This window comes from Procambarus clarkii, chromosome 61 (genome assembly GCF_040958095.1).
Source record: "Procambarus clarkii isolate CNS0578487 chromosome 61, FALCON_Pclarkii_2.0, whole genome shotgun sequence".
NCBI classification, from domain to species: Eukaryota; Metazoa; Arthropoda; class Malacostraca; order Decapoda; family Cambaridae; genus Procambarus; species Procambarus clarkii.
Window position 1 is genome coordinate 14,371,906 of NC_091210.1, and position 12,356 is coordinate 14,384,261.

At 43.1% G+C, this 12,356-nt stretch overlaps 1 protein-coding gene and 1 long non-coding RNA gene across 4 annotated transcripts; both read right to left on the reverse strand.

Annotated features, from left to right (window-relative positions):
- Positions 1-2,011: 2,011 nt before the first annotated feature.
- LOC138354082 (uncharacterized) lies at positions 2,012-5,283 on the reverse strand. Of its 2 annotated transcripts, none has more exons than XM_069307858.1 (5): positions 5,131-5,283; positions 3,290-3,974; positions 2,950-3,121; positions 2,568-2,673; positions 2,012-2,363 (listed from the first exon to the last, which is right to left on the reverse strand). In XM_069307858.1, the coding sequence occupies exons 2-5, from the start codon at positions 3,971-3,973 to the stop codon at positions 2,222-2,224; spliced, it is 1,104 nt and encodes a 367-aa protein (XP_069163959.1). In that variant the 5' UTR covers position 3,974; positions 5,131-5,283; the 3' UTR covers positions 2,012-2,221. The 2 variants fall into 2 exon arrangements, with proteins under 2 accessions (XP_069163959.1, XP_069163960.1); XM_069307859.1 differs by lacking the exon at positions 5,131-5,283 and adding an exon at positions 4,344-4,413.
- A 4,336-nt stretch (positions 5,284-9,619) lies between these two features.
- Positions 9,620-11,967, reverse strand: LOC138354021 (uncharacterized). Of its 2 annotated transcripts, none has more exons than XR_011223397.1 (3): positions 11,928-11,967; positions 10,518-10,710; positions 9,620-9,928 (listed from the first exon to the last, which is right to left on the reverse strand). It is a non-coding gene; the product is annotated as an uncharacterized lncRNA (long non-coding RNA). The 2 variants fall into 2 exon arrangements; XR_011223398.1 differs by lacking the exon at positions 11,928-11,967 and adding an exon at positions 10,955-11,283.
- Between the last annotated feature and the right edge of the window lie 389 nt (positions 11,968-12,356).

The window sequence follows — 12,356 nt, forward strand, 5'->3', positions numbered from 1 at the left end:
AGAAACTGTCGTACTAAAGTGCCCCCTTATCCTATTCCACCAGAGGATCCAAAACAGAAAACGGGGCTCTTTTTGGTGCCGCTATCCTTTTCTATTACAATTTTTGACCTTAGGGAGAGTACTTCAAAATTCGACGTTGAATTAGGGCAGGTGGAGTGTTGCTCACGCCATCTGACCCCACCTACTCTTCGTCTATTTCTAACTGGGAGTTAGGAAACAAACACGAACACAAAATGCCCTACCAGGCCCACAGTAGTTTTTACCCATGCTAAAATCAGTTTATAGACTAGTAGTGTAAATTATGACTAGAACCATGCACAACACCTGAGCAGGTGAGCCCATTAGGCTCCCCTGCTCAGGTGATGCGCACGGTTCTAGTCATAATTTACACTACTCGGATGCTGCCGTAATTATCTGACCTCTGCTTGTTTGCCTACTAGGAATATGGCGTCTAGTCTGGCAGAGCCTTCATTCTTAGACATTATAGGCAGGATTTCAATAGTCTTCATATGCTTCTTGCAGGTCGAGGAAAAGTTAATCTAGTCCTTTGTTAGTCGTACGTTACTGTATCATTACCACCTTCAAATGGCCAAGATTATGTCTTAACGCGTGTACCGAGACTACTGTTAAAGGTCCGTTTATAGTTGATGCAGAGTTCTTTGGCATCTTTATCCATAACACCAGACTGCATCTAATGGCAATTACAGTTAATTTAAAACCAGTTTGTCAGTTAAAAAGAGCAATTGGAACCGAACGGTCTGGCAACCTAATACTGATAACTAGTTATAAGACCAGCGTCCCTCACATTGTGGAAATGAACTAATATGCAGCATGGCCAGAAGTTTCTCCATGTTAAAGTTAAGATTTTAACTTTCTGCCAAAATTCAGACTAACCCACGAGCATCTCAAAGAATACTAGTCCATTTCCTGGGAATTTAGTTCCTACCGAGTTTACGAAACCAGTTTAAACTATGCTTCCCCCCCCCCCCCCAAGCTTACACAGCCTAGTATTTAAGAAGAAGAGGCTATAGAGCAGAAGCAAGCCAATGTAGTCGAGTGTAGAAGCATTCGACACTACAAGGACTAGTATAGCATCTAGAACTTGTGTAGTAAGTCAATGATAGCTACCAATTAGGACAAACCATGTTAAGAGTACCACGTGAACAATAAACAAAGTTGAGAGAAGCGAAGCTTCCTTTATGAAGTCCTCCAAAATACCAACAAAAAAAGTAAGATAAGGAACTTCGTAGTCAAGTATTTCACCATTTTTAATGAAAGTGCAAGAAAGGAAATTAAAGTTAATCTAGCTGAAGGACAATCCCTAACTGGTGGGAGTAGTAGACTACTTAAAAGCCTCGTTCGACGACTTCTAGCTCACCATCTTCGTGCATGAACCCCCTTTCCCGACGACTATGAAAGTAGTCAGCCCATCTTCATACACAGATTCAAGGCTCTTTAATCCAGCTACCAAACCTGTTTATGGAGAAGTGAGTCACACTAATCTGACGACTGTCTAAAATTTCCGGAAGAAGTTTTTCCGTTTGTCTTTTGTTCGAACCACAAACCTAGATTTTTTTTTTATACCTACGTACCTCTAACAAATTATCTAATATTATGTATGGTTAGGTTCTGTTAAAGATAATTAATATTTGAACAAACCAATTTAATACAAAGCATGTTAAAATTGATGAATGCATCTGGGGAAGGACAGCCGCTGCTTTAACCAGCCTAGTGAGAGGACGGGGCGAGACAGTACTATGGGTGGATGAATGAGTAAAGGTCTCTGGTGGAGAGAGAGAGAGAGAGTAATTGACCTTTCAATGTTTACTGTAATCAGAACTTGCATTGCAGAAGCTTGTTAGCCCAACACGAGCTGTGCAAGGTGCAAATTTGTACACCGTGAATATAAATGGAAATGCCGACGGATATAAAATTAGTGAATAGGTCACTACAGGTTCAAGAATTGCTAAACAATTCCTATAAGATGGAACAAAAGAAGTAAAACAAATGGCACGTAGAATTCAAATATATTACGAAATACATAAAATTCTAGTGTACACGTTATACTTATTAGGGGTTGTAAAATAAGTTATTACTTCCTGATAAACTAGTTTTGGCCAACTTCACGTGTTTGAAGAACTAACCAAGAAATCAGATATCAATGCTTCTTTCAAGCGTTTTCGCAAACATTAATTGAGGAAGTGGAGAAGTGTAGCGACGTTCAGAGGCTTGTCTCACAGATGACAGCCTTGACGTGGTGACAGGCAATGTCGTGCCACTTAATGCCGTCGTTATAGATGTTCTTCAGTACCCCGAGACAGTCCTCGTTGCCTTCCCTGTTGTCTGGCTGTGGTCGCCCCAACCTGAGGACGAGAGGGCAGAGTTAATATCAGAATTATTACATTCCTTGATACCGTTAGTTGCAACAAAACAATGGGAAAATTTAAACTTTTACAGGCCTCTAGAGAAACCCTTACTAGTAACCTGTACTCCAAACAATCCAAGTGCCCCATGCACGTTACCATTAAGATCAAATGACCATAAATAGTAAAACCAGCCATACTGACCCTCCAGTGTGAGACCAGTTGGTGTAGGACAAAGTGTACCCGGATGACCACCTCCAGGTCGTTGTTCCTCGCTTGTTCCCGCTTGTCCAGATGAACTGGATCGGATCTAAGGAGACAGGTTGTACGTGTAAATTACACGTCATAATTACCAATTTACACTTAAATAGCTAGAATTAGTCCAGACGGCCTACCAAGTTCTTGTAGCTAATCTAAAATCGGATCTAAAAAACATTCAAGTATTAAGTAGCTTAGAAATATTGCCCATTAAGTAAGCCATTGCAGTCTAGCACAACAAGTCGTCGGCATATCTATCTTCCAATTTATGTGCAGGCATTTTAGTATTAAATTTGAAGCCATGTTGAACACAAGTACATAAACTTACTTCTGGCGATGACGCTAGTTATAAAGTCGTCCTTATCCTTGTCTTGGATACTAACTAGCTGGAAGCCTCTGCCAAGACGCGAGCAGTAAGAGTTGGCTTGATCCCAGCTGTAGGTATTGGTATTCACGCACCATGAGAAGTGGTAGTTCTTACCAGCCCTCGTTTCATGTATCTGGGGGAGGAAAACCTAGTTATTAAGCTAGTAAAACAAGGGGACTTAGATCTAGTAGTACCTTGCAGGAATTTAATATGTTTACCTTTGCAAAGAGCATACAAGTCAGAGTGAAGTAAAGACTTGCTAATATTCAATTTAAATAGGAATCACTGCAGCTTTACTTACTATACCACCGGACCCTCCACAGGAAGGGTTCTGTGGAGGTGGCTGTGGCCTGGATGGTTGAGAGACCAAGGCTGGCTGGGCTTGTGGTAGAGGCTGGTAGATGAAGGGAAGCTGGGGTTGTGGGAGCTGGGGCGAGGAAGGTTGAGACACGAAGCTCAATTGGGGTTGGAGAGGTTGGGGCCGAGACGCAAAGGAAGGCCGAGGTTGTGAGAGAGGCTGGGGCTGAGACACGAAGGCAGGTTGTGGAAGGGACTGGGGCACGAAGGGAAGCTGGGGTTGTGGAAGTTGGGGTGAGGAAGGCCGAGACACGAAGCTTAACTGGGGTTGTGAGGGGGTCTGGGGAAGAGGCACAAAGGAAGGCTGGGGTTGTGGTTTGGGCTGAGACACGAAGGGAAGCCGAGGTTGTAGAATCGTCACCCCAGGAAAGGGTTGGAGGGATGGCTGTGCAGTTTGAGGGACCTGCGGGGCGTTATACGGAACAAAAGGCGTTTGAAACCTTCTAAAGTCTTGGGAAGATTGTGGAATGCTTTGTCGTGAAGGAAGAGGACCTTGGGGAGGAGAGACGAAGATGGGGCCAGACAACCGGTTCTCCTCAGGGGACGGGAAGAACAAGGAGCCATCAGGAGCTATGAAGTGGTCCGCAGAGACCACACACGTCCACAACAGTATTATGAAGACATTCATTCTGAAATGAAATGTTAATTTAAAGCAAAGCCAATGTCAAGTTTTGGTTGAATAATTAGTTCTCCTTGCAACGTTAAAGCAAGTGCGTGAATGTAGGAGTCATTTCTTGCTCTATTGCACTAGGTATTCCAACCGGTGCTCTAGTAAAGGGAGGGACTTACCACGTTTCTATCCATACGAAGCCTAATAGTGACTACCTACTATCGTTCCGCATCCTTTGCAGTCCTATGGTCGAGGTCCTATGAATTACCGTAGTTAGGATTCATTCATAGGATTAATGTCAAGCACTCTTTAGTTTTGCAAGGCTCACCCAGCGAGATTGAGTACCATACAGTCACTTAATTGGACCGTTTTAGAGTTTAGTACTCACATTGGATGGTGAAATCCAGGCTATAGGCTTCCAAGTTTACGTTGTGTAGGAAGAACTTTATGGTTGGCTGTGGTGAGAAACTAAGGATTTACCAGATTACTAGCAGACATATATTAAGTGTTAAAGTTCGTATTATCTAGGTTTAGCAAGTCAAATTATTGACTGCCAGTTTGAAGTTTATGGCAAGTATATTATTTGTACAAAACCAGGCGAATGAAAGGCTAATGATATCTTGGTTTAACATTTCATTAAGATTAATATACGCCCCCACCAGCTAAAAAAAAAAAAAAAAAAAAAGTCATTTTAATGAGACTTTCTAAACCAACCCCCGTCCCTCGATATTTGTTGTTTTAACAAATTTTTTGTTAACCGGGACGTAGGCCGTTACCGACAGGTAGGGGTGTAGAATGCGTGGTGGTAATTATCTACTTATTTACTATTAAAAAAAAAGTTTAATAACATTAAACTCTTCAGTTTCAATAGTATACTTAAGACCTAACCCGTAATTAGATTCTATACAAGTTGAACTTTACATAGAAAAGATCTTCTATATCCTGTATGACAAGCAATCAATATTGCAATTGCTGTCTATCAACAGATAGTGAGAACTACAACGTGTTATTCATACCGCAAACCTAAGCTGTTAAGGTAAAAAGCACCTTAAACTTGTTTCAAGATTACCATATACATAACTACTTATACTTCAGTCATTACCAAATATCTAAAATAAAATCGAACCATATACAAACTTAATCCACTATATTTTACTTCACTGAACACGACATACCTGACAATGAGCACTTAATGAGAGCCAAGCCCACACTGACACTGTTCTGTCTCATCGTCCCTTTTATAACCAGCAGCCAACCAAACCCGGCCGCTGATTGGTTGAAATTCACAATTATCAATGGCCAACAGCCACTCCTTCACTTCTCCAAATACGAACGAGTCTCTAATGAACTAATAATGATCCATCGCTTCAGTGTTTGGATTTGTTAAGTTTATAATATGCAATTCAAAACAAACACATTTTGTTCAAAACAATAGTTGCAACAGAGCAATAATTACAACAGAATGAGTAGAGTAGATCCTCTATCAGTCAAGAACTGTTAATCACTGCTCAACAATTACAATGTACAATACATGCAATAACAGAGTAACAAATCCAACAACCCAAAGTTCCTGACACAATATTCGACGATGTTAAATATTGCATTTCAACTTGACTTAAAATATTGCTCGTTAATGACATATTGCATAATTGTTAACCAATTACAGTGCTAATATTTATGTTTCATAATAACTATTAACTTCCAGGATGACAGTGTTGGTGATACTATCGGCGTCCTCGACGATCACTGCTGGGCAGGAGAGCGACGGCCTCACAGTATTCAGGTCATCTTTCATAGTAACATTTTGATTACCAGATGTGTGACGTCTCCCGCTTACTTACCGCCGGGACTGACCAGAGAGTTTATCTTGCAGCTTCCAGGAATGCTGCAACAGCATCAGTTATGTGGGAAATTTTACCCACCATATCTAATAATCATCTAAGAAATGTATTATTTCTATATCACATCTATATCATATCAAAATCATATCCGAATCATTATAGATTCATTATACATCTTGATCCTAGATGACAATGCCACTAGGATCACGTACACCATAGGGGCCCTATAGGTGACTACGTGACTTTGTGCATGATCTCTCAAGGATCCAGAAGCTTTTAGAAGGATTTCTTAATTAAAAAACTTTTGGAACATGATTCGATTTCCGGTAGGGATTATAAATCGAATCCTTATTAAGAATCAGTAGTGCTAGCAAGTACTACTTATAATCTTTAAATCCTATATCTAATTATATTATAATCACATCTTATCTCAATCATATGTCTAGACAGTAAAAATAATAAATCAATATTCATTGAAAGCTACCCCCTTTCAAGGAAGAGAGAGGGGCATCTCGGGAACGCCCACCACACCCCCGGCAGAACGCGTTTGTTTACAACAGAGTAAACAACACTGACGGAGCCTTAGCGAACATTACTTAGCTCAGGACACATTATCTAATTATCTTTATCACCAGTAAACACTCTAGAACTGGGGGAGTACCTGGACAATATCTACAAGGAAAATTCCTAGAACATTTATATAAAATAAGAGTGTATAGTGGAGCACACAGTGACTGTCTCCACCTCCACCCTCATCTTTCTGCAACTGCAATTAAAGAAAAATCATGTAGCAACGCTACAAGAACAATCTACAGCAAAGGTGTTATATAAAATATCGTGCCTAAACTCGCGACAAAAGAGTTATCCAGTCTGGCACACTGTCAGACAGGCACCCGGCTGGCAGAAAAGTATATTGAAGGTTATTACATTAGTGTATTAATTGGCCAATTGTATGCTTGTATGACTTTAATATCCTATAAGTCTGTCTGTCGGTTATAAAGCGAGGCAACACCTCATATCTCAGTAAGTTTATTAATATTGTAGTGCAGCAGTTGAATCTTTAAGCACCAAACCTCATGAGTGTCCATGATGTGAGAAAAGATTCAATCAAGGTTAAACAAAACCTCAGGAGTGTCCATTGTGTGGGAAAAGATTCAATCAAGCTGACTGTACCTCTTCATATAAATTGATAATGAATATATGTGTATATATACTTGAATATATAAATTAAGTTAACAATTGCTTGCTTAGTTATTTTTAAGTTATCATATAAGTTCATTTAATTGAATATAATTTTTAGTACTTAGTTAACAGTACTTGGACTACATTTAAGGTCATTTATCATACTTATACAATTTAAATTGTTGTTTATAATATAAGAATATATTGGCTGTTAATAGTTATGGTGCTGGGTTAGACTATGTATGTTTAAATCTCTGATTTAAACAGAGCCAGTGTTCAGTCATTCAACTGAATTTATTAAATCTTATCCTTGTATAAAATACAAGCTGATGTGAGATACCTGTCGGCAGGTGGACTGTGGATCTTCAATCAACCTATCAACTAATTCATTCACCCCACCTGCCCCTTACAGCCCACAATCTGTCATTAGGAAAACAGGAGCTAGGATTTACAACCCTAGCTAGAGATTTTAGTTGAATTAATTTGCAGACAGTAATTTATAATTTCAGTACAAGTCCCTGGTAGTTCTCTTCTCATATATCCCAGCAGGTTTTTCCCACAAGTTACTCTCGGGGAGGGGGGAGGGACGGAGCAGGACGGTTAGTCAGTTAAGCTGACTAACACCCAGGTGTTAGTCAGCTTAACGTTACCAAGCAGTAACCCCGTGGCCTCAATAGTCTAAAGTAACAGTAATTCATCAATGAATCATTTCAACGTCGACAATGTTGAATAAAGTTTGCCCAGTCCGCTAGTCCTTGTTCGTGATTTGCATCAGGTAATCCAACATGGATTACCTGTGCACTTTAAACTTTAGGCACTTTAAACTATGTGTAGTGGCTATTCGATTTGTATAAGTTGACTACAGGGACAGGAGGCCAGCGGCGAGGTGGCCCTCCAGGTGACCCTGACTTGCATGACTTTACCAGTCCTAATCCATCCACCAGAAGGAGCAACTAATTATCACAAGGCACCAAGCCGGGAAGAGAAGACGGAACTGTGCCAATATAGGGACACAAGAGATACATCAAAGGCATCAGACTCGCCAACCATTTTATCTCTGCCCCGGAAGAATACCGTTCACTTCAAGAATATTTTAGCTTCACGAGCAGACTTATTTCGATCAAGATTTGGGTCTCTACGGATATCTTTCTACGGATGTTCACTGCACGAAGATCACAATTACACGTCTGCATAGATCTCTTACAGACCCTTACATCCGGCCCAAGACTGCCACATAACCCCAGAACAGAGGCATGACTTACGAGAAAAGGCTACGGGAACTAAACCACACGTCCCTGGAACACGAGTACTTATCAAAAGAAGGCACCAAACCGGGAAGGCTATGTAGCACCATCAAATGCGCAGAATAATCAGAGGGCGCTAAATATCACCAATGATGCCAATACGAGAACAAAAACGCATAAGGCGAACGATATCAAAAGTATCAGTCACCAAGAATTCTATCGAGGGACAAGTGACCGCGGGGGACGGTCGGGAAGCAAAACACGTCCCTGGAACACAAGTGAATTTTGTAGGTGATCATGTCAAAGGAAATGACAGGGTGGAGAACAACTATTTAGCATGGGTGGAACATTGACAAGGAGACAGTTCCCACCCACGTGCCTAAATGAGCCACAGATTTTAAAGATTTCTGTGTCGATAGTTAATAGATGGAATGCATTAAGCAGTGATGTGGTGGGGGCAGACTCTACAGTCTCAATGTAGATATGATTGAACCAAATAGGCTCTAGACTGTACACCAGGCGATTGACAGCGGCGGGACCAGGAGCCTATACTACTACCCCAAGCACAACTAGGGAAGTACACGAACTTGAGTGATCTGGGTACCCACAGAATAGGTCCCCTGGAACATTCACGCACCTTCCGATCTCTCAATAACCTCAAGGTAAGGTAATTATCAAAAGAAGGCACCAAACCGGGAAGGCTATGTAGCACCATCAAAGTGCGAAATAATCAGAGGGCGCTAAATATCACCAAGAATGCCAATACGAGAACTCTAGAACCTCAAGCGAGTATTTAACCAGGCCAGTTCGATGTAATTACGGTACAACTGGAAACCAAGTCTAGTTCAGCCTCATGTAGAGACCTGTTCAACCTCACTGTTACAGTTTGCCTACTTGTGGAGCTAATGGGTGGTTTTATAGCCCCTTTAATGGTTTGTAAGACGAGTGTTGACCTAGAGTAAGGGGGGGGGGGGTGTCCTACCTAGGGAGTAGAGACTTGACAGTACTGGCCACATAGCCTCTCCGGCTTGGTGCCTTTGATAATTACTTGACAGTACTGTCAAGTCTTGCCAAGAGTTAACCAAGAGTGCCTACCATCCTTTATGTGAAGCTTTAGTAGCATTACTAAAGGCAAGCTACGAGGAAGGCGTCTACCACTCCCCCCTCCTACTGTGGGAGGGAGGGGGGGAGGGAGAGACACAGAAAAGGGGGGGGGTTAAGTCAGTCTAGCTTGAAAACTAGATCCTGGGGTATATGAATACCTCCCAACTAGATCCTGTCATCCGGGTTGTGGGTTCAGGATAGCAGCAGCTAACAGCCAGGTCAGAGACCGAGCCGTGAGAACATTGTGCCCAGCAGTACATAAAGTTTAAGTAAGGTAGGATAAAATGCCAGCGTTTGAGGTAGCAATTTAATGTTTGAATTGAAAGCTAGACAAGATCAGCCCGAGGCGTCGAAGACCTGGTAGTGATGCAGCCCGAGGCGTCGAAGACCTGATAGTGATGCAGCCCGAGGCGTCGAAGACCTGGTAGTGATGCAGCCCGAGGCGTCGAAGACCTGGTAGTGATGCAGCCCGAGGCGTCGAAGACCTGGTAGTGATGCAGCCCTTCATCTTATGGTGACTTCTGTATTCAGTCTTTTTGTAGAATGTTTAATACCTACAAGTTCCTCGCTGCCTTCCCTTGTCTGGCGGTAAGTGACCGGACCTGAGGACGAGAGGAAATTAACATTAGGAATGTTAAATTTAACAGTCAACAGACAAGTTTTTTCACCGTTACGTAAATACAGTTCATTAAGCCTTCGTTAGACACTTAAGGACCTAGACGCCCCTACCAAGAATCTTTCACTACGTTACCTTTATCCTACCTGTAGTTATTACCATTTACGTACCACGAAAATATGAAAGTTAAAGGCTATGTGAAAAATATTAACTTTGAAATTAACACCATTCTTAAGAAACTTTACCAAGCCAAGGCATTAGGCTTTAAAAAATATTTTACTGAATTAGAGCAAGTGTCTATAGTTTTTAAGTGTATACATAGGCTACAATGTTTATAGAATTTTTGGGTCTTCCAGAAGCCCCGCTAATATATATACTTGCCAACACAGTAGGTTTTGCTAGTTTAAGATATATTAGAGCTATTAACTTTGCTCAACTCCTCCCAGAACTAATGTTGGAAAAGACTAATGTTTTTCGGCAAGGAAAAACTTCATAGTAGGCGACTTAATAGCAAGCAGCGCGCCAGGAACTGCCTGCCATCTTAGAAGCTACTGAAACTGCTCGAGGAGACTTGCCTCTGGGAAAGTTAACACCAGCAGGAGCGATGAAGGTAATTCAAGTTTGCCCAGAATCACCGTGGAACCATCTACAGTGTCACCATAGCCCGTGCTAATTTGAAATTTTGTTCCAAGTAGCTGAATCTTTTACATCTGGGGACGTTGAACAAGTAGCGTCCTCGACGATCAGACTAATAAGAGCAGTACCATCCTGAAATTAAAAAAAATATATATTCACTACAAACAAAATTTCTTTAGTTACTAAATAAAACTAGACATTACCCAGCATCTTTAACAAAACTGATATCTACCATGTTGTAAATTCACTTTCCTACCAACTTTAAGGTTGCCTCAAAAGGTCAATGAGAGGTCATTAAACTAGCAGCACTAACTATCCTAACATTATCAGCAATTATTAAACCACAGTGAACACATTTGGGACATTTTTAGCGTACATCTGATCTAAGCTTGAAGGCCAGACGCTAAGGGCTAGTCCCTTAAGAGTCGCGATACAGGAGTTGAGTCACTGGACGGTTCGGGTCTGCTATACTATAGTGTCTCGCACTATTATCGCCACCTAGACCAACCTCAGTCGTTAAGGTAAGTCAGAAATAATGGTAGTATTTCCCCCCCATTATCATAATCCCATTAAGGGGAAGGGAGCAAGGGATCATGGAGGGAGGAAGGGTCACTGGGAATGGGAGGAAGGGACAATGAAAGGGGGAAGGGAAAATGGGATGGGAAAGGAGATGGGGATAAAGTGCCAGTGGGATGTGGGGAAGGGGAGGGGGGGGAGGGAGGACGCAACACAGAGGAAGGGAGGGAGGGAGGGGGGACGCAACACGGGGGAAGGGAGGGGGGACGCAACACGGAGAGGGAGGGGGGACGCAACACGGAGAGGGAGGGGGGACGCAACACGGAGAGGGAGGGGGGACGCAACACGGAGAGGGAGGGGGGACGCAACACGGAGAGGGAGGGGGGACGCAACACGGAGAGGGAGGGGGGACGCAACACGGAGAGGGAGGGGGGACGCAACACGGGGGAAGGGAGGGGGGACGCAACACGGGGGAAGGGAGGGGGGACGCAACACGGGGGAAGGGAGGGGGGACGCAACACGGGGGAAGGGAGGGGGGGGACGCAACACGGGGGAAGGGAGGGGGGGACGCAACACGGGGGAAGGGAGGGGGGGACGCAACACGGGGGAAGGGAGGGGGGACGCAACAAGAGGGAAGGGAGGGAGGGAGGGAGGGAGGGAGGGGGGACGCAACACAGGGGAAGGGAGGGAGGGAGGGAGGGGGGGACGCAACAAGAGGGAAGGGAGGGAGGGAGGGAGGGGGGGACGCAACACAGGGGAAGGGAGGGAGGGAGGGAGGGGGGGACGCAACAAGAGGGAAGGGGAGGAAGAGGGATCCTCCACATACAGCTCACCTTCAAGAGACGAAGCTGGAACTGTATACCAAAAGTGAGGTAAAACACACTGAAGTGCTTTTTGTCTCATGGTCCCTTATATAACCAGCAGCCAACCAAACCCGGCCGCTGATTGGTTGACATTCACGCTAACACTCACCCCATTGGTTAACATTTTGCCGAGTCTGAAGTGTCAATTAACAATGGCCAACAGCCACTCCTTCACTTCCCCAAATACGAACTAGTCTCTAATGAACCAATAATGATCCCAAGCTTCAATGTTTGAAGTTGTTAGGTTCAAAATGTCCTCACAACCTTGTCTCTTACCAGGCCTACTGATTGGTCTTATCAACCAGGCTGTTTGACGACGCTGTTCGCAGTCTGACGTATGAATCTCAGACAAGTTAATTAGATATTCCTCTGAAAATGTTAATTTCGTTTTGAACTTCT